The 24,304-nt window shown below is 52.1% G+C and overlaps 1 protein-coding gene across 2 annotated transcripts in view; it reads right to left on the bottom strand.

Moving 5' to 3' along the window:
* Positions 1 to 24,304, bottom strand: part of Bmp1 (bone morphogenetic protein 1) — a 43,237-nt gene that overhangs the window by 1,345 nt on the left and 17,588 nt on the right. For both annotated transcript variants that reach the window (XM_059273361.1, XM_059273362.1), the window contains 11 exons: positions 15,993 to 16,095; positions 14,159 to 14,275; positions 13,817 to 13,962; positions 13,513 to 13,708; positions 12,766 to 12,891; positions 11,940 to 12,100; positions 11,399 to 11,579; positions 7,435 to 7,560; positions 4,806 to 4,933; positions 4,216 to 4,429; positions 2,007 to 2,257 (listed from right to left, as the gene is read on the bottom strand). In XM_059273361.1, coding sequence (XP_059129344.1) covers positions 2,007 to 2,257; positions 4,216 to 4,429; positions 4,806 to 4,933; positions 7,435 to 7,560; positions 11,399 to 11,579; positions 11,940 to 12,100; positions 12,766 to 12,891; positions 13,513 to 13,708; positions 13,817 to 13,962; positions 14,159 to 14,275; positions 15,993 to 16,095 — 1,749 coding nt within the window. The remainder of the gene's footprint in view (positions 1 to 2,006; positions 2,258 to 4,215; positions 4,430 to 4,805; positions 4,934 to 7,434; positions 7,561 to 11,398; positions 11,580 to 11,939; positions 12,101 to 12,765; positions 12,892 to 13,512; positions 13,709 to 13,816; positions 13,963 to 14,158; positions 14,276 to 15,992; positions 16,096 to 24,304) is intronic.

Here is a 24,304-nt window from a genome sequence, read left to right as displayed (position 1 = left end):
AGTCCAGCTAGGAATATATAATGACACCCTGCCTCAAAACAAAACAAACTCACCAAACTCAGCTCAGAGTCAGCCATTCCTCTATTTATTTATTCATTTATTTACTGTGTGTGTGTGTGTGTGTGTGTGTGTGTGTGTGTGTGTGTGTGTGTGTGTGTGTAGAGGGTCAGAAGACAGCCTTGGGTGTCATTCATCAGGTATCATTCATTATTAATTAACTAACTGATGAGACAGGAGCCCACTGGCCTGGAACTTGCCCAGTAGTGACTGTCCAGTGAGCCCCAGGAGTCTGCCTGTCTCTGTCCCTCTGGTGCTGGGATTACAAGTGCACTCTACTTAGAGAAGATGGAACAGCTCTTCTCTGCCCACCCAGCTAGGCAGGGAGCCCAGACGTAGGTGCTGCTGTCCTCCACCTATTTCCGCTCCTGCCTGGTTCTAGACCTAACTTTTTGCTTTGACTCCAGACCCTGAAGAGCTGCCTCAAGCCTGGGGCCGGGGACTGAGGAAGATAGGCAATGTCCTTCTGAGGTGGCTTTATGCTCGGAGCCTCCAATCATAGAAGGAATCATTCCCGACAGCCTTGAAAACATTGCCAGTAACTGTGCCAAGAAGCCCTGCCTGGGCTCCTGTCCACATCCCCTCTGCTGGCCACAGCCTGGGGACATCTCTGGAAGCGCCCCTTGAAGACATTTCATTTGTGGTGTTGACTAAAAGGAAGGGGCAAGGCAGAGAGGAGCCAGGGATGCCAGAGAGGCTGGGCAGCCAGGCTGGGGCTCCACATAGCCTCTCCTCCACAGCCTGCTCCACCACGGCCCGGCCCCTGCTGCTCATGCTAGGCTGAAGCTCAGTCCCCAAGGCAGTGGCTCTCCACCTTCCTAATGCTGTGACCCTTTAATACAGCTCCTCATGTTGTGGGGACCCCCAACCATAAACTTATTTTTGTTGCTACTGCATAACTGTAATTTTGCTTACTGTTAGGAATCTTAATGTAAATATCTGTGTTTTCTGATGGTCCTAGGCGACCCCCGTGAGAGGTTGTTCAACTCCCCCAAAGAGGTCTCGACCCACAGGTTGACAACCACTGCCTTAAGCGGGAGGTTCAGCTGATGCTGGGCTTGGCAGCTCAGGACCGCTCCACTCTGGGTAAATTTAACCTTTTCTGGGGCAGAAGAGGAGAGAGAGGCAGGAGCCAGGGACTGCATCAGAGTGTACATGTGAGTGTGGATGTGCGTGAGGGAAATGGGGAAGGATGACAGGAGGAAAACAGGAGAGAGGACAGGGAATGAAGGGGAGGGAGGGGGAAGAGGGAGAGGGAGAGGGAGGGAGAGAGGGAGGGAGGAGGGAGGGAGAACAAGACCAAGACCCTAATCTGTTACTGGGAGGAAAAGAAGTGTATCTATGGGCTAGGTCTGGCCTTTCTTACAAACCAGCCCAAGTGACTGGGCCCACAGCTTCTGCAATACACTCTAGACAGTCACAATCAGTCCCCAAGCCCTACGTGGAGAGCGGCAGCAATGGCTTTAGGACACTGTGGCCTCTCACCAGGGGAGAGACAGACAGAGGAAGGGACCGTGGTGTTTATCGTCCAGCCGGTCTGGTTAGAGTGACAGCTCAGGGCTCCTGTTTCTGATTCTGGCACTAACCTCTGCCCCACCCCACACCCCCAGTTAAGCCCGGAAATTGGTATGTGTGTGTGTGTGGGGTCAAGGTTCAAGTGGTTCAGGGAGAACCCTATCACCTCCACTTCCAGATACATGCAGTTCTGCAGGCCAGACCAAACTGGTCCCAAGCGCACAAAGGTCAGGGTGGGGCCTGGGCCAGGCATTGTGGAAACCTTTACACTGTCCGGAAAGGCCCCTGGTTCCCTGCGTAAGGACAGCCCCAGGTGTGACGGCCTCTGCAAGTGCTCCCGGGTTTAGCACGTTAGCTTCTGCAGAGGGCCAGGCAGCGGGACTAGGGTGAGAGTGGGAAGGCAGTGTGAGGTAGGGGGTCGGGAGGGTGCTCACCCCAGAGCCACAGTAGCGCCCCAGTCTGGGAGCTGTGCTGTCGTAGCCATCGAAGAGTTCCATGTAGTCGTAACCGCAGTCCGTCTCCTCCTCCACCTCGAAGGTCTGGAACACCAACTCCACACCATAGCCCTCCTCGGCCACAATGACCCACTCGCAGTCCACCCCTCCAGGGTAGTTGTTATCACCAAACTGGGCGTGGGAATAAAGGTCTTTGGTCTTCACATCTGCCCGCACTTGGCCCCCACACTCTGCAGGGAATGAACGGCAAGACTGACCACCACTGATGAGGACACCATATTTACAGGTCTGTGCAGCACCACCCAGAACCACAGGGACAAATTCCAGGTACAGAGGCCATGTAGCCAGTGACAGGTGGGATCTGGCTTAGCCTCAAGCAAATGCCCTGCTATGTCACCTCCGAATGGACACTTAAGGAGGAGGCTAGGAGACACTTTAGGGTGAGACCACGGGTAAGAGGTTACATTGAGCAGTGGTCTTGGGAAAGGTGAGCTTTATCTGAGAAGGAATTATTCCTGGGTTCTAGCTGAGGGCTGTCATGGAAGAACATGGCCCAGCACTGTCAGACTGGACACTTAACAGAGAAAAGCTATACATTGGTGTGTAAACTGATTTTTTTTTTAAAGATTTATTTATTTATTATGTATACAGTGTTCTGTCTGCACATAACCCTGCAGGCCAGAAGAGGGCACCAGATCTCATTACAGATGGCTGTGAGCCACCATGTGGTTGCTGGGAATTGAACTCAGGACCTTTGGAAGAGCAAGCAGTGCTCTTAACCTCTGAGCCATCTCTCCAGCCCCAGTAAATTGATTTTTAAGTGTTGGCTCAAGTTTAAAAAAACAAAACAAAACAAACAAACAAATAAGCAAAATACCAACCAACCAACGACAACAAATAAAGCCCACCACCCCATTGTGGGTCAAACACTGATTGACGGAATTCCAGCCTCTGGTTTGTGAACGTGTGCTAGGCAAGGCAAATGGCATGCAAAGCGTGGACAGAGCAACTGCCCTCCTGGGCAGCATGTCCCTGGATTTCCTCCTATACCGGGGAAGAGGTAAGCTAGGCAGAGTCTGTGTTAGGATGGAGGCAAAGGAAAAGGTGGAGGGCTGTGGGCCTACCAGTTCTGGGATGCCCAGGACTCACCAGTAGGCAATGACATTTGATACTGATATCCTTGACCTGCATCCGGGTCTCTCGGGACTGGCCTCTAGCTTCCCTCTGCAGCTACATGGCTCCCACTGCCATCCTCACACTCCCTGCTCTAGTCAGACCAGATGACTTGCTGTCCACCTGGTATGTACCATGAGCTCTGCACCTCCCCACCCCCCACCCCGCCCGCCACCAGAATGACGCCAGCAACTCCCCCGAGTCAGGTCCCTTTCTTTTTTCCCCTAGCCATGTTTTGTCTTACGCTGTAATCATCAATGCCTGGTTTATCTCTCTGCTAGACTATGAGTTCCTGGGGCAGGCAGGGTAAGGGCTGATTCACTGCCACGTGCCCCCTGGTCAAATAAACAAGCTGAGTGAGCTCCTGAGGGCTGGGATCTGGATCTCCCGCTAGTCTCATTTTCTGACCTGCACTTAGAAGGATGCCTTATACATGTTGCCTGCGAATAAACAGCTGTAGATGGAAAGAAACAGTATGTTGTAGGGATGGCGTGTGGGTAGGCTGAGGCTGATGCATTCTTTTTTTTTTTTTTTTTTGGTTTTTCGAGACAGGGTTTCTCTGTGTAGCTTTGCGCCTTTCCTGGAACTCACTTGGTAGCCCAGGCTGGCCTCGAACTCACAGAGATCTGCCTGGCTCTGCCTCCCGAGTGCTGGGATTAAAGGCGTGCGCCACCACCGCCCGGCGGCTGATGCATTCTTGAACATGCTACAGTAGGGACAGTCGGGGATGCTCTCCCCAGTCCTAGGTTCCTTAACCATGCCTTCTCCTGATCACTGTCACTATACCATGTTTTCTGACCTTCCTAATCCCTGACTTCTTCCCCATTCCTTAGTGTTCACTCTGATGATCTGCTCCTCAGAACACAACAGTGGCCCTGGGGTTACAGGCTCTGCTCTATGGACCTGCAAAGGCCCTGTGTAAAGTCAAGGCCAGGGTTGGCAACCAGAGTCAGCAACGTACCTGGAACAAACATCAGCGTAAGGGCATCATCACCTAGCCCAAGGCTGGCCTCACCTGTGGAGTGGGATGCCTGGAAGCCTTTCCTCTGGACCGAGTTGTCTGAGTAGAAGCGTAAGAACATGCGGCTGCCCGTAGCCAGAACCGGCTCAGGCTTCTTGGTGCCACAGAATCGGCCAAGGAGCGGCGCCTTGGCATCACGCCCATCGAATACCTCCAGGTGGTCATAAGCACATTCAGGCTGAGACTCAATATCCATCTCCACGAAGGTCTGGGGGGTACAAGAAAGGAGTCCAGATTAGAGGCATGGCTAGGGCACCTGGGAGGAGTCCCCAAATCTCTGCACCCCTGGACCCCAGCTCATACACAAGCATGGTAGCAAAAGGGCTGTGGGATGATGGTGAGGGAGGACTCAGGACTCAGGGACGGGCAGTGGCAGAGATATCCCCCAAAATATATTCAGAAAGAGGGCTCCTGTTCAGGAAGACTTGTTTCCATATGGATGGGTAGGCCCTGAGGCTCAGCCAGGCCACCCCGTCTGCAGTCAACACCTTGGACTCACACCAGTCTTTACAGATGGCAGAAGCAAATGGCCACTTGATATCGAAGAGCAGGGTGTCCATACAGGGTGCCAAGTGGTATCTTACCAGCTTTACCCGATGCCCAGGGGTGCTGGAGATAGCCCATGTACACTCCTTCTTGCTGGGGTACTTGTCAGGCCAGTTGGGACTGGTGATGGTGCCACTGGTGGACGTCAGCTTGTGTTCACAGCCAGCTGCAGGATGAGTGACAGAGGGGATCACCAGGGACCTCCCACCCTGACGCCTCCCATGAAGAAGGCGCTTCCCTCCTGCCCATGCCTTTGCTCTGCCTTGTGTCCTCCGTCTACAAGAATGGACTGAAGATACACATTCCTTCCCCATTCAGCTACCCCTGCCGGCGGAGAACTGAATGACTTGGTGTCTAATGAAGCCTTGGTTAAGACCCCTAGGCACAGCAGGTGAGGTCCTCTACCCTTCTGTGACCGTCTGGCCACACCACTTCTGTCCAGCTGTCACACCCTTCCTCCTCTCCGCAACCTGGGAGCTTCTGTACACTGTGAGCTGAGTCAGCCATCGTCACCGGAGACTTTGGTACCTGACTCAGTCATCCCCAAACTCCACTCCTGCTACCATCACAGGTGACAGAAACAAACGAGCGGCCAGCTCACCCAGCATGGCCTCTGTGACTTCTGACCTCCTCGGTTCTCATCTCTCCTCACAACCTCACTCTGGGTTTTCCCAACATGCATCACCTTCTCACATTCTCTTTTCCCCAGCATGCTTACAGGTCCCTAAGCATCCACAAGGGATTTGATCTAGAACCCCTTACAACTACCAAAATCCAGAATGCTCAAGAGTCTTATATAAAATGGTATAATATTTGCCCACAGGATTAACTGTACTTTCAGAAGGAGGTTGGCTGAGTTCAAACAATGGACCCTCCACCTAGAGGTCTGTTTTCCTCTCTAGCAGATCAGTTGGCTGCCCTCTGCTGCCGGATTACAAGGTTGGTCACCAGATTACTGACATCCTACCCTTCTCCCTGAGAAACCCCATTCAGCTGGGCCTGGGAGCATATGCTGTAATTCCGGCTACAAGAGAGACCAGGGCAGGAGGATCACACGTTCAACTAGCAATTTAGTGAGACCTTCCCTCAAAATAAAAAGTAAAGAGAGAGCTGGGAACGCAGCTCTGTGGCAGGACCCTCGCCTGGGGTGTGTGTGAGGCCCTAAATTCAATCCCCAGCACAAAGAAACAAACAAACAAGGAGAGAATTCTAGAGAGTTGGCTCAATCAATAAAGTGGTCGCCAGCCGGGCGGTGGTGGCGCACACCTTTAATCCCAGCAGTCCGGAGGCAGAGGCAGGCGGATCTCTGTGAGTTCAAGGCCAGCCTGGTCTACAGAGTAAGATCCAGGACAGCTAGAGCTACACAGAGAAACCCTGTCTTGAAAAACAAGAAAGGAAGGAAGGAAGGAAGGAAGGAAGGGAGGGAGGGAGGGAGGGAGGGAGGGAGGGAGGGAGGGAGGGAGGGAGGAAGGAAAGAGAGAAAGAGTTTGCCCACCCACATGAAAGCCAGGTGTGGTACCACACACCTAAAGTCCCAGCACTGGTAAGGCAGGGACAGGAGGATCCCTGGAGCTTGCTGGCCATCTAGTCTAGCCAAAATCATTGGGCCCCAGGCTCAGTGAAAGACCCTGTCTCAAAAAATATGGTGGAGAGTGACTGAGGGAGACACCAGATATCAACCTGTGGTTTCCACATGCACACCCACCCCAAACACACACACACACACACACACACACACACACACACACACACACACACTTAAAAATAAAATAAATCTTTAAAATAGTAATTTTAAATTTATTGTTAGTATTACTGTATATATGAACATGTATGATGTGTGTGGATGCATGTGTGTACACACATGTGGGGAAGCCTGAGGACAACTCTGTGGAGGTGGCCCTCTCCTTCCACCTTTATGCAGGTTACAGGGATGAACTCAGGCTGAGCCATCTTGCCAGTCCCTGAAGGTATTTTTTCATAATATTTTTAGTGTGCCTGTGTTTTGACTACAACCAATCCCATGAGGTCAAGGGTAGAATTCCCTACTTGGATGGTGTTCATGATGGTGTTCAAAAAGTTTCAGATTTTTTTTTGGAACATTCTGGACTTTGCATGTTCAAATTAGGGGTGCTTAACCTGTATTTGCGGGGCTCTGGTGTCAAAAAAAAAGAGTAGCAGCCGCCCTGCTCTGAGAGTCCCCAGAGTGAAGTGTGGCCCACAATGGCAATGCACCCAATTGTGGTTGCTGTGGACATTTCATCACTTCCCAGCGCTCATGTTCGTCATTTTACACAGGGACAATCCAGGCACAGAGTGAGTGAGGAGCAGCCACTCAAGGGCACACAGTCAGCCAAGTGACAGACAGATCCAGGCCGGGCAACCTAGCTTCAGAGTCTGTGCCCTTAACCGCTATCCTTTCTGTTCTGGGGGGTCAGAGGAGGCTAGAGCCAACAGACGGGCTTGGACTCGGGTTCTAAGAGCCCAGAAATGGACCTTCATCCTCTGCGGACAAGGGGGGTGCACCTGTGCACATGACCTGGCTACCACAGTAAGGGAGGTGGCAGGGGCTAGCTTTCCACTGCTCGGGATGGAGGTGTCTGCGTGCGGATGCTTCTGGGCAGTGCGAGGTACCTGACAAGCTCTGGTCACCCTCTGCACGGGTCTTACCTTCCTTGCAGTCATGCTTGTTGTCATGAAGGATGAAGCCACTCCGACACTGACACTCGTAGCTGCCAAACGTGTTCACGCAGTCCTGCTGGCAGCCGCCATTGTCCTTGGAGCACTCATCCTTGTCTGTAAGGAGGCAAACAAGAGCATCGGGTCTGCGTGGGCTGAGGTCTGGTCGCCGCCCCGGGGCCCCGGGGGAAGTGGGAGGCCTGGCAGGGCTTCCTCCTGTGGGAGGGAGGGCGCAGGAGGGCTGGGCGTGGGGTGGGAGGTCAGGGTGATGATGGAGTTCTGGACACTGAGTCAGTGGAGCCCGCGGAGCGGGGGCCTCTGCTTTGGGCAGAGAAGGCAGAAGTAGGTGGAGGGAGGGCTGGGGTCTGGAACTGACCAGCATGGGAACCTCTACCATTACCTGCTTACTGGACAGACGGACAAGTGGAAAAACAGACACAGGGACAAGCAGACTGCAAGAGAAAGGAGCAGGACGCAGGGGTCCCTCTTTTACTTCACAACAGGAAATGTCACAGACACCATCAAAATGGGAGGGGGCAGGGAAGGTTCCCCTGTCTGCTGAAGGGGGCAGGGGAGAGGAGAGCACCAGTTCTGTCCAGCCAAAGGAGGTGGCTGGAATGGCAGAGTGGAGGCAGGGTGTGGGTGGGCTCCGAAGCCCCCAGCCCGCTCCGTCCGAGGTGAGCTTCCTGAGTAATGAAGGGTCTGGGGGCCTGGCAGGCCTCACTGGGGGGTCCGGTTTCTTTTCTGCACTCGGAATTTGAGCTGGTGGGGGCGTCCCCGAGGGGGCTGCAGAGCTGGCCTCTTTTCTGAAATGAGAGAGAGAGAAGGAGAAAAGGGACCGAGGAGTGGGGGCGGAGGGCAGGAACCAGGGAGGGAAACCGATAAAAACTAGACCCAGGACCTCCGGACAGGTGGACGGGGCAGAGTGGGGCAGGAGGGCAGGCAGACCCACATGCAGGACGGCCATGTCACTACGGCTGGGTTAGCAAGAGGCACAGCAACAGGGGACGAGACGGAGCCTGTGGCAAGGAGAAGGGCTGGAGGGGCGGCACCCTCTGAGGTGTGCGCCCTGGGGAAGAGAAACTCAGAGCTGCTGGGAGAGCGGAGCAGTGGAAAGGGCTGTGTAAGAGCTCTGCTCACCCTCATTTTGACAGCTGCAGAAAGTGTGTGACACAGACATACACATAGACACAGGCTCCCCGTGCGACCCCGTGCATGGAAGAACTGCTGTACAAACAGGAAACACAGATAAACATGAACACATGTCCTGCATCACCCCCACACAGGCAAACACCTATAGCATACCACGGAGACTCAGGCACAAAAGTCACAGTCACACACACATATACACACACAAAACCTACCCACCCATCTGTGTGTGGGTGCACACACAAGACCCATATGACCTTGCGTGGGGGGGGGAGCATATGCAGATAGAAACACACGGGCAGGAGCAGACACATACAGGGAGACAGACATGCCTGCTGCATATGCAGGAACATGAGGACCCAATGTGGTTGCAGACACTCATCCACATCGAGGTGCTCATGCCCATTACGTGGGCATTTACACAGAGAGTTACTCACACTATGATAGGTATACACACACACACACACACACACACACACACACACACACACACACACACAAGATGCACAGTCACACTGCTGTTCTAAGCTGGTGTGTCTGGCACAGAAGCAGGCAGTCAGGACAGATGTGTGGACCCCAGTTGCACCCGGAGTTCCAGAGATAAACCATAAAGTGGAAAGATGGCTTCTGGCATTTCGCCGACCAGGCAGGTCTGTGATAAATGGACACTGTTCCTAATCTAACCTGAGGAGAGGAGCCTCTGTCTCCCAGAAGGCCCTGCTTCTCCCACCTATGCTCAGGTGGGCTAGACCCATCAAGAGTCCACAGGAGCATGTGGCTAGGAGGTAGACTTGTCAAGCCCCTTCCCAGAGAGAGGCTCCTCTGGAGAGCAGAGCCTGACCAAGGAAGCTGCCATGGCACAGGTGTGTGAGAAACGTTCTGAGTGTAGGTGTGGGGGTACCTCTCCTGGCGCTCTGCTAGGAGCTCCAGGGGGCTCAGCTCACGAAGTAAGCCACAGCTTCCCTAGCTTGTTTAGACTCCCATGCTTTCTTCATGTATGCTCCCCAAATACCTAGTCCAGTGCCTGGAAGACAGGTGGGGTAAAATAAAAACGTTAAGTCAATGGGTAGATGGCTACGTGAGTGAGTGACTGAAGAAATGAGTGAGGGACTGTCGGTCCTGTGGACGGCTGGCTGCCTTAACATTTGGGAGGGGACTCTGACACATTAAAGAGCAGATGGCCCATCTGTGACTGGAGAACACACTGCAGGGGGTGGTCAGGGCAGGGGAGGCGGCACAGACCCCAACAAGGAGATGGCACTCACCCTACAGTGCCCAAATGCCCCGGAGATGCTGGGGTCAGACCGAAGGTCTTCAGGCTCTTGCTTCTCCTTCTTGTCTTAGGGTCTCCTTGATGGGTGTCCCAAAAGTCCACACAGCCCCCTCCTGGGGGCCAGAGTCACACGCCCCAGGCCCTGAGGCTGAACTCTGGTGCCCATCGATGAGGGTCTTCGGCAGGTTTCTTGAGCAAGGGACAATGCATGTGTGTGCATGCATGGATGTGGGTGTGTGTACGCATATGATGTGAGCCCATGCACAGGCATGTGTATATCTTGTACAGTGTTGCGTCTTATGTCGGGGACGGGGAGACAAGGCAGTAACTCCAGACAGACACGAGCATGGCCCTCATCCTCTCCAAGACTGGAGCGACAGAAGGGCAGAGACAGGTAAGAGTAAGCAGGTAATGGTTTCTCTGAGAAGCCCACCTGGGCAGGTATTATGTCCCCTCAGCCTCCAGAAAGCACCTTTGTTCTAGGTGGGCCTAGGGAAGGAGGGGCTCGGTGTTACACAGAGAGGGGCCCAGCAAGCAGTGGGTCGGGGGCTGGGGGCGATAGCTCCACAGAGCACGTTAAGCAGAGCGGGGCAGCTGGCAGTGCCAAGCAGGGGAACCAGTGCACAGGGGCGGGTGCATGGCATCCAGGTGGGACAGGCAAGGGTGCAGGGCAGCCACAGAGGGGGCTGAAGGATGCAGGACCCTGGGTGAGGAGGGGAGAAGGGAGGCAGCATGGACGAAGTCATGGGCTTCCTGCTTCCTGCCCACCCTGTGGCCAACCCCACCAGGAGAAGTCGGGGTGAAGGTCCCTCACCCACCCCTCCCCAAGCCACCTGCTCCAGCCAGCCCACCAACTTCCTGCTCTTTCCACACTCCACTGCAGAGCATCCTCACCCCTCACTGCTGGGTCTGGGCCCTTTTGCTCCTGGCCTCACACTGACCCGTGACCCGAGACTTAGGGATTCCTAAAGCAGGGGAGAGGTCTCTCAAGACCCCAAAGGTCCAGTTTGGGAAAGCTGGGATTGGACCACCCAGAGAGGGACTTCAAAAGGGCCAGATGAGGCTAAGGGATGGATCAAGCCACGCCTTCCACGGGCAGGGGAGTGGGCAGCTTTGGTAGTAAAGGGCGGAGGCGACTCCTCTTTTGGGAAGGCCTGGCATGAACCCAGTGGGCCGGGCGGGGTCTGATTAGAAGTCCAGCTGCTGCCAGATGAACTGCCCCACACAGTCCAAGGCAAACACCCTCCTCTTCTCTGTTCTCAGGCAACTCTGTTCTCAGGCAACTGAACTCCCTGTCCCAGGACCTCCCCTTTCAGGCCTTGGCTTGCAGGCTTCTTCAGTTCTGCACTGAAATGCTCTGCCCCTCCCTAGGCCTGGCACAACTAAGGTCTGAAGGGCCTCCCGATAAAGATATTCAGATGCCCCAGGGGCTGGCCTGATGGAGGCAGGGGGCAGGTTAGGAGACCAGGCAAGGCAGAGGAGCCCCCTTTTTTGGTGGGAGGTGGGGCTAGAGACCAAGGAATCCAGGGTTACCTGAGAAGAAATGGGCCTTGAAGCCCTTTTTGGACACGGTATTGTCAGACTTGAACTCCACGCGCATATTGTTGTACTGGGAAGTGATGACCTCTGGCTTCTCGGAGCCACAGAACTTGCCATGCAGCTTAGAGTCTGCTGTGAGTCCACTGCGCACCTCCACGAAGTCATACTTGCATACCTGCGGGAGAGTCCGGCTCTGGCTGCCTCCTCCAGGAAGCCTCTCTCCTTGATGACTCCCTTCCAGGGAAACTGTCAGGCTAAGCAGCTGTTGCCCCCATCCAACGCTGATATACGAGCCCCGGGGCAGCTGGCCCCAAGCCTTTCCTCATTCCACAAGCTTCCAACTCCATGGCGGTTCTCACCTGCAGATGCTCCTTCAGGGCCCCACAAGCCCTCCAGGCTTCCATGTATTGGGCAATCTTCCTCTCGGTCCCCAGAGCCTTTCTATCTGATTCTCTCCCCACGGTAGAAGGGCAGGCACCGAACCAAGACCCTAAGCCCCAACCTTCCGACCCACCTTGGCTCCAGAGGCACTTACGTCATTGCCCTCGGTCTCGAAGAAGTCAAATTGTAGGGAGATACGGTACTGGGTGGGAGCCACCAACTGCCAGATGCAGTTCTTGTTGGGAGGGTACTCTTTGGGCCAGCCGGGGCTGGTGATGGAGCCATTGAGCTTGGTGAGGAATCCACCACAGGCAGCTGGAGGGAGAAGGGAGGTGGCATCATCCACCAGGAGTCCCCACTCTAGGGAGGGGTCTGAGTCCTAGGCTGGGCAATAGTCAGGGTGAGATGGGGGTCTGTGGCTCCCACAACTCAGGGCGTGGGACAGGTGGAGGAGGTCTTTGGAGGTGAGTCCAAAGTTTGAGAGCGGAAGGGCTGGGCTGCATATATGGTCATTTCTACCACCTCTTCTGGAAAATGGGCAAGGTATCTGCTGGGAGGGGCCATGGAAGGGACTGGGAATGTGTATAAATGGGCAGTCCTGGGAGGCACCTAGAGGGGCCTGTTCAAAGGTGGCAAGACCAGCCTGATCTGGAACTGCTGCCCTGAAGGTCTGTCACTAGCTTACAGGCCTGGACTCTGAAAAATAGTGGCTTCCAAACTGTGGATCATGACCCTCTGGAAGGTGGTGACATGCATTACCAGGTCAAGATCAGTATTAACAAAGGAGTCAGGATAAGATCCCCTAACGCCAGTGTGTATCACACTCTGCCAGCGTTCTGGGGGCTGACATGTAGAACAGCTTTCTCATCCATGGCTGGGAGCGGTTCTAGGGAACGTCTCCAGCTTGTCCTGGAATGAGATCGACCCAAGCAGGGCACGGGAAAGAAATCAGTGGCCCAGGGACAAAGCGGCGCACTCACCCTCACACCGACGCTTGTCTGGGGCCAGCTCATACCCGGGGTCACAGCTGCACTTGTAGCTGCCCAGGGTGTTCAGGCATCGCTGCTCACAGCCCCCGCGGTTGGGCCTGGAGCACTCATCCACCTCTACGGGGAAGAAAAGGGTGTCACAAGAAGGAGACTCTGCTCCTACCTGCACTGGGCTTGAGGTTCAAGCCTCGAGCCTCAGGGTTCCTGTGAAGCCAACCCCCATTGCAGGGGGACGTCAGCTGAAGGCCTCACTTGTCTGTTCAGCCCTGAGCTGTCCCCCAGATCCCACGGCAGCTGAGAACCCATGAGGATAGACTAGGGAACCTTTCTTCTGAGCACTGAGGCTAGCTGGAAGCTCCCATCAGCTCCTAAGTACCAGTCCCCACCAAAGTACTGTCCTCTCCTCTCTCTTTCATTTACTACATGACACCTAGTATGGAGGGAGCCATTGTGTCCACTGTACAGGTGAAGAACTGAGGCTTGGAAATAGTGTGCCCTAGACCACACTGGCTAAAACCAAACCAAACCCTGTCGCGCTCTTTTCCCAAGCCTTCCCAGCTCTGCTCCTCATAGTCCTGACCTTCACTGCTGCATACCCACAATGGTTTAATATCCCGACCTCAGTGTCCCTGCATTTGCCTCTCTCATGGAGTCTTCTTCACATTAAACGAATGCAGAATAAAGAAATAAGGGACAGGGCATCCCCAGAAGGAGAAGGTGGGACAGCGGAGGAAGCACCTTTGAAAAAGTTGACAGCGAAGCCAGCTTTGTTAATGGACCCGTCGGAGACGAACTTGAGCCAGAGCCGGCTAGACGTGCTTTTGATGTCATCGGGCTTCTCGTAGCCACAGTAGCGCCCAATGAGGTTGCTGCTCTCACTGTGCCCATCACGGACTTCCAGGTAGTCATAGGCACAACTGTCGTGGCGCTCAATCTAGGAGTCAGGGGGCTCGATCAGGGAAAGGGAGCTCTGGTTTCCAGGATCCCCATCTCCCGAGCCTGTCCTAGAGACCAACATAGGCATTGTAGGGTCTGTGGCTACCTCAAAGGACTGGAACGTGAGGCCCACGTGGAAACCTTCAGACACCTGGATCCGCCAGATGCAGACTTTGCTGGGCCGGTAATCGTCGGGGTAATTAGGCGACTGGATATGGCCGTTATCCTTTTTCACATCACCACCGCAGATGGCTTTGGGAACACGGGATCATGTTGGTCAGCATGTTTTGCCCTGCCTAAGTACCCCTTCCCCACTCTTCCAGCAACATGCCCTGTTCCCCATTACCCACCCTGCTGACCCTGATGGAGGACCCACAGCAGGGACCCTGGAGGCAACCGGAGGGAGTGGCTCTGGAATGTCCAAGGCCCCCTTCCCCCTCCTCAATACCTTCATAGACGGCAAAGAAGCCCTTTCCAACCCAGTTGCTGCTGCTTCGGAATTCCACCCAGAGGCGGCTGTCGGTGGACACAATGGGCTCGGGGAGTTTGCCCCCACAGAACCGGCCTGCAGACAGTAGAGACAGATGACTCTTGAGTTCCAGGTCTCTCCATATAAGGCCCAACTTCCCAGAGGCCCAGGGCTCCAGTCTGCAGCCACTTTACTGTGCATATTCCTAAGACCACCAGAAGAGCCAGAAACCCCTTAAGGGACAGGACAGAGTTGAATGACATGATTTGGGGTGGGTGGGTGGGTTTTTTATTGTTGTTGTTTTCTAAAAGCAAACAATATAGCCCAGGCTGGCCTTGAACTTTTGGTTCAAGGCCTCAGTCCCCCCCAGTGCTGAGATTTTAAGCACAAGAGATTGAACCCATGGCTTTGTGCATTTTAGGCAAGCACTCTACCAGATGAGCTACTCCAGGCCCAAGCCTTGAACTTTGGGTCTCAGCCTCCGAAGTCCTGGGATTAAAGTTTAATTGACCTTTTAAAAAGCCTGTTACCATCATGACTGATCTTTATGAGATCTCCATGCAAACAAACTACGAGAGGGAAATAGGCACGGCTTTCTCTGCATGCACTGTTACAGCATGCTCTCCCAGGCAGCCGCCACTGGGTCACATTCAGGGGATGCCTATGGAACCCCAAACTCCAGAAAGCAATCCTGTTCAAATAAAACTCAATAAGAATCAGCACAAGAGGTGAGGCTGGCCATTTGTGGAATTTTTCAGCGTCAAGGATTGATTGGGGATGATTTGTTTGTTCCTAATAAGACTGAGTGTTTCTCAACTTTCAGCAAGGGACAGAAGGTAGGTGCTAGGAATGTCAGTTCCGAGAAAGAAGGTGTAATCTTGGAGATCTAACACCCTGCAGAGGAAATGTTGGAATGTCAGCTGCTTTGGGTGACTGACAGGTCTACTGGGATATCAGAAATGGGAGTGAGGAGATGACTGTCTGAAAGCGTCTGGCTGCTTCCCCACAGACTACGGGACACCGGTGCTGAGGCTGAGGAGTAGGTAGCCCTGAATCACGTCGGACCACATACAGATGGAACAATGAACGGCATCACACAACACCTCAGGCTTGATGCAGATGTCCTCTGCGCTCTAACTCTGTGGCCACGGAGCCTGCCTCTTTGTCCAGTGGTGCTTTGCCTATCGTCGTTGTAAAGATAGGGCCTTGCTATGTAGCCCAGGCTATCCTCAAACTCAGGATCCTTCTGCCTTGGCCTCCCCAAAGTTGGAAGTATGGCACTACTATGCCCAGCTTTGTCCTGTGGCTTTGACCCCTTTATCTCAACACACACACACACACACACACACACACACACACACACACACAATTAGTGACAAAGTATCTTGTACAAATAGAGCCAGGAGACTGTTCCAAGCCTACAGTTATCAAGGTGAGTAGGTTTAAAGCCAGGCCATGTCATGGGCATCCAAAAGTTGGGCCTTGTAGATCGAGAGAATCCCAGTAAGGGTGTGAGCCCAGAGCTACGGGATGTGCAGAACAGCCTACCAGACATCTTTGCATACTCCAGGGACTCCTTGGCCTTTAAGAACATCTTCAGAGGGTAGCTTGAAAGTCTGTAGTAAGAACTGGAAGTCTGGATCACAGACAAGAGTTGCCCACTGTCACAGCAATAGTTAGTGATGGAACTAGCCAGGACAAACTATAGCAGAGCTTGTAGGTCTCATATCAGGATGTCACCCCCTTAGGGTGGTATCGGGCCACAGAGTGTTCCAACAAGGAACTAGGGTGCTGAGTGCCCAGTGCCCTTTACCTCGGAGGGGCGCCTTCCTCCAGAAGCCGTCCCGCACCTCCACATAGTCATACCAGCACAAGCGACTACGATACAGGTCCATGGACGTGAAGTTCAGAATGATCTAGGGAAAAGCAATAAGGGGTGAGGAGAGAAGGTTACAGTGCTCCCACTCTGGACCTGCCCCTGGGGCCAGGTAAGTGTCACTGCCTGGCAGGAGTGAGAGCTGACCGTTACCAGCCATGGCCAGCCCTGTTCCCACACTGTCAGCCCTGTCAGCCTCACTGAAAACCCATCCATTGTTCCCATCACAGACACCCAGGAGATACCATGGCTTTCACTGCCTTGCACTCCCCATCCCAGTATAGGGTTATTGTCTTGGGTTCAATAACCAATCAGGTTCCCTCACAGTCAATATAAATCGTCCTTACAATGGAAGAGGGCAGGACCAGGGAGGGTCCAGGATGGTGTGAGGGGTGCTGATGGGGGGGTTCTGAAATGAGAAAGAAGGGGCCAGGAAGGAGGTTGAGGCACCAATCATACAAACTCCCCGGGGCCTGATGCTGGGAAGGGGCATGGTATCTGGAGGGAGTAATTATCAGGTCACAGTCGCTCTCCTGAATGGATTTAATGCATGTCTCTGTCCTCACAGAGCTTATGAAAGGATGACATATTTTTGAAAGATTGTGCAGAAAATGTAAACTACAGCCCAAGGACCTGGGTTTGAATCAGCCTACATTTCCTGCTAAGTCCCGGGGTGAACCATACAACTTCCCTGACCCAGCGTCACCCAACTCATGTGACAGCCTCCGACACCACAGTACTCCCTGGAGGCAGAAAGGATCCCACTGTCATACTGACTTGACATCTGTCACAGCCCCTTGGTAAGTCTCAATGCTCCATAACCACGGCCAAGAACTTAAAAAAAAAAAAAAAAAGATTTTACTTTAGAGACAGTGTGGTAGGTAGTGCATGCCTTTAGTCCCAGAACTGGGGAGGCAGAGGAAGGAGGATCTCTGTGAGTCTGAGGTCAGCCTGGTCTACAGAGCAAGTTCTAGAACAACCAACACTAATTACATAGAGAGACTCTGTCTATTATTATTATTATTATTATTATTATTATTATTATTATTATATTTATTTTGTTTTCCAAGACAGGGTTTCTCTGTGTATCAACCCTGGCTGTCCTGGAACTGACTCTGCAGACCAGGCTGGCCTTGAACTCACAGAGATCCGCCTGCCTATGCCTCCTAAGTGCTGGGATTAAAGGTGTGCACCACCACTGCCCAGCGAGACAGTGTCTAAAAAACTTTTATTTTTTTCATTTAGTTTAGTATATGTGTATCCGTGTGTGACTGAATATATGTATGCGTTCCAGAGGCCAGAAGAAAGCAGGAGGCCCTGGAACTAGAGTTACAGGTGGTTGTGAGCCACTCCATGCAGGTGCTGGGAACCAAAGTTGAATCCTCTGCAAAAGCAGTATATGCTCTTAAACACTAAGCTAGCTCTTCAGCATCCCCCCACCCACCCCACCACCCACCCAGACCTTTTTCAAAGGCAGAGGCTTCAGGGAATCCACTTGCTTGGAAATAGCCTGAGGGACCCCCAAGTCTACTGTGCTGACAGAGACCCCACGAGGTTCCAGGGGCAGGTTTGATGCGACCTGTGGGATGTGTACGGACACGGGCCCCACCTCCCCTCTGCTGGTGGAGATCCCGATGCCCAGACTCCAGGGCAGGCACCAGTACCTGATGTCTGTGTCCCGGTCAACAGGTGTCTGGTCAAAGAACTGGCTCCTGGACACTCTCCCAAGCCAGCCTTGCCGGTGCTGGGTGGGGACGTTCTTTGTTTATTTACTTATCTAGTGTGTGTATGCACAGGCACACAGAGGTCAGAGAAGCACTTTCGGGAATCAGTTCTCTCATTCCAAGTATCAAACTCAAGTTGACAGGCTTGGTGGGCAAGTCATCTTGCCAGCCCTTCTGAGGGATTTTGGTTTTGTTTTGTTTTTCGAGACAAGGTTTCTCTGTGTAGTTTTGGTGCCTGTCCTCAATCTTGCTCTGTAGACCAGGCTGGCCTCAAACTCACAGAGATCCTCCTGGCTCTGCCTCCCGAGTGCTGGGATTAAAGATGTGCATCACCGCTGCCTGGCCTTCTGGGGGATTTTTAACCATCACTTAAGTCTTTTTTCCTGGCCTCTCAGCTCCATGACACCTTCTATCCCGTTCCCTATATCCCTCTGGACCACACCCCAGCACACTATGCCCTAGGCTCATTAATAAGCACACACCCCTCCCTTGATGTCTGCTCCTAGGACCCTGCTCCCATCTCCGCACTCCATCTGTCCAAGCTCACACAGTTCGCACTGTGACCTTCAAGGTCTTGAGACTACAGGGATTTCTACCATCCCTCCCTGACCACTCCTTAGTCCACAGTCCTCACTTCCCTTACTTCATTTGTGCATGTTTTATCAACTGTAGTGACCTGAGATGTATCTGTGTTTTTGAAAAGTGAATTCTATCTTGTGCTCATTTATTAGTCGTTATTATGGGAAGTTGTTGCTATGATCACTAACATCAGCATTTTCAAAGAGTGAGGCTGCAAATCCATTCTGACTCTGCCCATGGAGCCACAGTGCCGCATGCCCCCACCCCGGTTGATCTGGAACTCTCTGTGTAGACAAGGCTTACAGAGATCCATTCATCTGGCTCTGTTTCGAAAGCATAAGCCCCTCCACCCAAGTTGTCCCTTTTAGAAAAAGGACCAAATGCTCCCACAGAGGAAGCAGCTAAAGGCCAAAATGGCAGCCTTCAAAGGGAGTTCATGGCCAGCCTGTGCTGGCACGTCCTCACACTCAACCTCCATGGTGTGAACTCTACACTCACACACCTCTTCCAACTCACTGTTCTCAGCTAAAAACTACAAGCGGGTCACATCCAGATCGTTGTCTTCTGTCTACATGGACAGCCACACCTGCCTGTGTGTGTCACCATGTGACTTGGGACGCCATGCTACCTGCCCACTGGGCCCTTGGCACTGCTTGGCTAAGTCTACCTTCCCCAAGCTCTCACCTCTCCTCTCTCTTTCAGCCACTTTTTCTGTCCATTCATCCACCCTAGTCCCACCATCAGCTTTTCGTCTGGGATAAGTTCAAAAGTCTTTGCTCTTGGCTTTGCCCTGCCTGAGCCACAACAATCAGAGTAGTTTTTATTATGTAAACCTGATCATACCCACCCTCTGCTCAAAATCCTTTAATACGAGTATCATATGCATAACTCAGAACAAACGCCAGCGTCCTCACTTTGAAGGACCTTTTTCCATCTCATTCTTTACCTCTGACCCTGTCTCCCACACGGTCCATGCTCATCCTCAAGCACACCTCACCTATCCCAGGACCTTTGTCCTTACAGCTGGAAGCTCTCCCCAGCCGCCGGCAGGTGTTCACTCACTTCCGGCTAGCTTCTGTCCCCAAACACCTGCCCCGGATGAGGACTTCTCTGAAAATCCCACATGAGTCACTTCCCTTCTTGTCTATCCCTCCCCAACGTGCATCACTATCTCCTGCTCTCTGGGACTTTCTGATACATTCTGTTTCTCCTCCGACGTGGAAACGCAAACCCAGACAGGCAGAAATCTCCTTTGTGGCACAAGATCTCCACATGTGGCACTTAGTAGGTACTTAAAAACTATTGCTCAAATACAATTTTGCTTTTAGGAATCTTCAGGCAGACCTGCCTAAATGTAAAGTATGCAAGTATAAAGATGTCTACTGAAGCATTTGGGGTAATAATGAAAACTTAAAATCAGCTGTCCTTCACTAGAGCCCTGCAAGGGGGTGGTTGAAAAATTACATGAAGAGAAATGAAGACAGTCAGGCGGCGGTGGTGACGCACGCCTTTAATCCCAGCACGTGGGAGGCAGAGGCAGGCGGATCTCTGTGAGTTCAAGGTCAGCCTGGTCTATAGAGTGAGTTCCAGGACAGCCAGGGCTACACAGAGAAACCTTATCTCAAAGAATGAGAGAGAGAGAGAGAGAGAGAGAGAGAGAGAGAGAGAAAGAAACAGGGAGAAACAGAGAGAGAGAGAGAGACAGAGAGAGAGAGACAGAAAGAGACAGAGACAGACAGAGACAGAGAGAGAATGAAGAGGATGAAGGGTAAGCAGCCATATAAACAGATGGGGGGAATCCACACAAGCTGACCCAAAGCAAAGACAGGATTTACGGTCAAGTGCAAGGCAAGCTGCAGACAGCCATTATGTGACTGTGAGTCCTTTGGCTTTATGTGTGTCACACAGACAAACACATCAAAGCATTCCTCCTGCTTAGTCCCTGTTGAGAAGGGGGATATAAAAGATTAAGGAGGAGAATATTCATTTTTTACATCGTGTTTATGGACTGTTCAGGCATTTTATATCATGCACATGTTATTTTTATATATCTAACAAATGACAAGAATATCCTTCACGGAATGCCAGACGGAGGAAGGGATGAGGAAAGCTGAGGAAAGCTGAGGCGCAGCGCCCCGTCTCCCACACTCACACACACCCTCTGCCCCTCGTGCAGGCGGCCCCCTGGGCTGCCAGTCTTTCTTCCTGCTCAGCAGCTGGAATAAGAACAAACATCTACTTTCCCCCACGCTCCAAAGTCACCACGCCCAGAGGGCAGAACCCCAGAGGGCCCACCCAAGACCTCCCAAGGGGCTGGACAGACAGAGGTCACCTGACCTGGGGAGGAGAGACCTGTGTTGGTGGTCAGTAGCACCCTCAAGGGAGGCAAGCAATGGCTATATTGAGACCAGAGGTGTCTAATTAAGAGCTGTACTAACTTCTGTCATGTGGACACAGCTGTGCCCCGGTGGCAGGGGCATTGCCCTTTGCCAAAGAAAATCTGGCCAGCTCTACTGTTTCCTGGCTGAGGACTTGGGGCCTTTAGCTAGGCTTTCTTAAGCCTCCGGATAGTTGTCTACAGATTGGATGGGGTCTCAATGGCTGCAGTGGAGACATGGCGGGCTAAGTGAGGTACAGTGTAGCCATCTGTGAAGAGGTCCTCTCACACATGGTGGTCCTCTCAGGGAAGAACCATTTTGGAGAAGAGCTGCAAGAGGCCATTAACTACATCATCGCTTAGACCACTCACTGGCTTCAAGGTGGCCTCACCCCACAATCTTAGACGTGTCACTGAATTCCTTGGTACTATTTTCCTTATCTGTGAGTGGGTAACAGGACCTGCCTCACAGGGATTAAGGGAAATGAGATGAGTAAAGCTTACATCACCATCTGGTGCAAGGTGGGCCGACAGTAAGCCTGAACTTCACTTTTAGAATTCAGTTTACTGAAGTCTTTGCAATACCGGGGACTGATTGAATCCTGTGCCTTGCACATGCTGGGCAAACGCCCTATCACTGAGCTGCACATTGATAGCCCTTCTTATGGTTTGTTTGTTTGTTTTTTATCTTGAGACAAGGTCTCATCAAGTTACCCAGGCATGCCTTGAACTTACAAGCTTCATGCCTCTGACTTCCAAGTAGGTGGGATTCTAGTTCTGTGCCACACCACTCTAAGCTGTTTAAAACATTTTGAAATACATAGTGGTTCAGATCGGAATCCTGAAAGTAGAGAGACAAGTAGGGCATCTGAGAAACTGACTAGCACTTACCCATCAAACCACTGGACATACAGAGAAGACAACAGCAGCCAACCTCTGTTGAGATGTCTATGTGCTATGTACCGCGGCAGCCAACCTCTGTTGAGATGTCTATGTGCTATGAACCGCTCAAGCTCTTTCTGAATATGAGTTCCTTCAGTCCTCACAAAAACCCACAAACCACTGGGCCCATTTTGTAGGTAGGAAAACAAAGACACAGATTGCTTCATTACTTGGGAAACACTGCCAAGTCCCAAGGCCAGCTGCTAAGTTCTTGAGTGTCGACAGGCACTTGGGCCACCATAAGGCTTTTTGTGTTTTTGTTTTGTTTTGTTTTTTTGAGACAGGGTCTCTCTGTATAACAGCTCTAGCTGTCCTGGAACTCGCTCTTGTAAACCAGACTGGCCTCGAACTCACAGAGCTCCACCGGCTTCTGCCTCTCTAGGGCTGGGATTAAAGGCATGCACCATCACCTCCCAGCTCTTGAAGTAACTCCTTCTCAAAGGTGACATACCCATGACATACCAGGATGGGGCTACCATCCACACTTCTGGCCATGGGCTAAGCACTAGAGTAGAGAGTGAATGCAAAACAACCTCCCAGCAGCCAGATATGATGACCGAGTCCATCCACTCAGGCAGGTGGCCTTATTTAAGGGTTACTGTTGAAAGAGCAGACTTTTAAGTCCTACGGTTTAGAACTCCCTGGTCACATTTACATGCAGGCGCCATGAGCCTGAATTGTTCCCTCCCCTACACAGTAGAGGTGACAGTGCCAAGCTTGAAGATGGCTGTGGACATCAAGAGACAGTACGTGCCATGTGCCTGATGCTTGGCATAAAACTGTTCTAACAACAAATCCAGGGCCCAAGGTTACAACTGTAAAGTCAGACACAGAACAAGAATAAGAGAAAATGGCCATTTTTATGAAAGTACCAGCCTCCAGAGGTCATTTCAGGGTTCATGTCCCCAGGGTGCCATCTTGGTTTTTTTGTTTTGTTTTGTTTTTCAGACAAGATTTTACAGTGTAGTCCTGGCTGTCCTGAAACTCACTGTGCAGAGATCAGCCTGCCTCTCCCTCCCAGCGCTGGGATTAAAGGCGAGTGCCATGGAGCTAGGCTGGAGTCACTGTTTTTTAATTGATACATTTCTACAACCATGCATTGGCACATTTATAATGTTTATCTTGAATCCACTTCTTGCCCTGGAGCTCTGAGCAGGGTTCTGAAAGGGGATGAAGGTCTTTTGGAAATTATGGAGGGCTTATCAGGGAGGCTCCTGAACTAGGGCCCTGTGATCACTTGAGAGAAGAGTCGGACCCATGCAGTCAGAAACTACTGGGGAGAAAGCTGGTCCAGCCCACCTGGCCTCACTCCTGATGACTGGGTCACACTCCTGACCAGGAAAAAAAAGCCATGATCTACCCTGACTGCTCCTCAAGGACCGGGCTCTCTCGTACATCTACACATCCCTGCACTTAGTAGGCTCACAGGTTTGCTGAAGAATGCCAGAATGGTTGTTGAAATGCTGCAACAGGGCCTCAGGACAGAAGAGCGGTGTAATCACAGACTAGTGTATCCAAATCCAGCTTCTATGTGACATGGGACCAGGTACTAACTTTCCTACGTTCACGTTCACATAAACAAAACAGGGACCAAGACTATAATGCTGTCATGCTAATTGAAAAGCACAATCCAGGTTGAGGATTACAGCTCAGTAAAGCCTTTGCCTAGCTAACTCTGGGTTTGATTCTCACCACAAAAAATCATGACACACAGAAGTCACTGAACACATGCTCAACTAATCATACACTTAATAACTGTTAGCTGTTATTATTATTATTGTTGTTATTATTATTCATACTCGTGGATGAGATTTCCAAAGACTGGAGTAGTAGAGACCCTTGGGAAGGCAGCCAGGGCTCAGTCTGTTCAAAATAGCAGAAAGGCTTGCAATTTTGAGATTTGGAATGAGAAGAACAAGGGACGAGATCGCTTTTGAGGGAAGATGGCAGACTGCCAGCTAAGGGAGAGAGAACAGAATTACCCAATTCTCAATAAGAGTCTGCCCCACGAAAGCATGATCTTCAAGCTACAAAAACAAAATCACACATCGTCTGGGAAGCCACTGCCCCATCAGACAGTTGGGAGAGTAAGGAGCTCCTAAGTTGACGCTTGTCTCTAAGCTTCACAGATGACATCAGAGGACAGTCAAATGACTTGCAGATGTGATCAGTGAGTGTAATCTCAGCAGCTCCACAGCAAGAGCTTTCTCAAGTTTCAAGGGTGCATGTGTGTGTCCGCATGCATGTTGAAAGGGGGTAGGAGTAGATTCTGGGAATGGCAAACCGTGGAGCTGAACGTCAATCCGTAATTAAAAAGACAGTCTGTGGTTACTTAGGAAAGTGCTTAGGGATGTGTGGGGGTGGGGTGGGGTGGGGGCGGGGTACGGTGCACTGAAATAAGGCCCATTGCTGAGTACACTTCTCTCTTCCTTTCTAAAGGGACTTTTCTCAGCTGTCGGGATAGCGGGGGTGATGTGGAAATGCATCCCAGCTCTGTGTACATCACTGCCGGATAGGATCCTATGCTAGGGGAAGCTGACAGAGGTTTCTGGCTGGAGGACAACGTCATCAAAACTGGTAAAAACCTGCAACTTATTAGGTCGATGGCAGTTTGGAGGGAGATCTTA

This window comes from Peromyscus eremicus, chromosome 9 (assembly GCF_949786415.1).
Source record: "Peromyscus eremicus chromosome 9, PerEre_H2_v1, whole genome shotgun sequence".
NCBI lineage: Eukaryota > Metazoa > Chordata > Mammalia > Rodentia > Cricetidae > Peromyscus > Peromyscus eremicus.
Note: the sequence above shows the minus strand (reverse complement) of the source record. Positions and strands in the feature narration are given on the sequence as shown.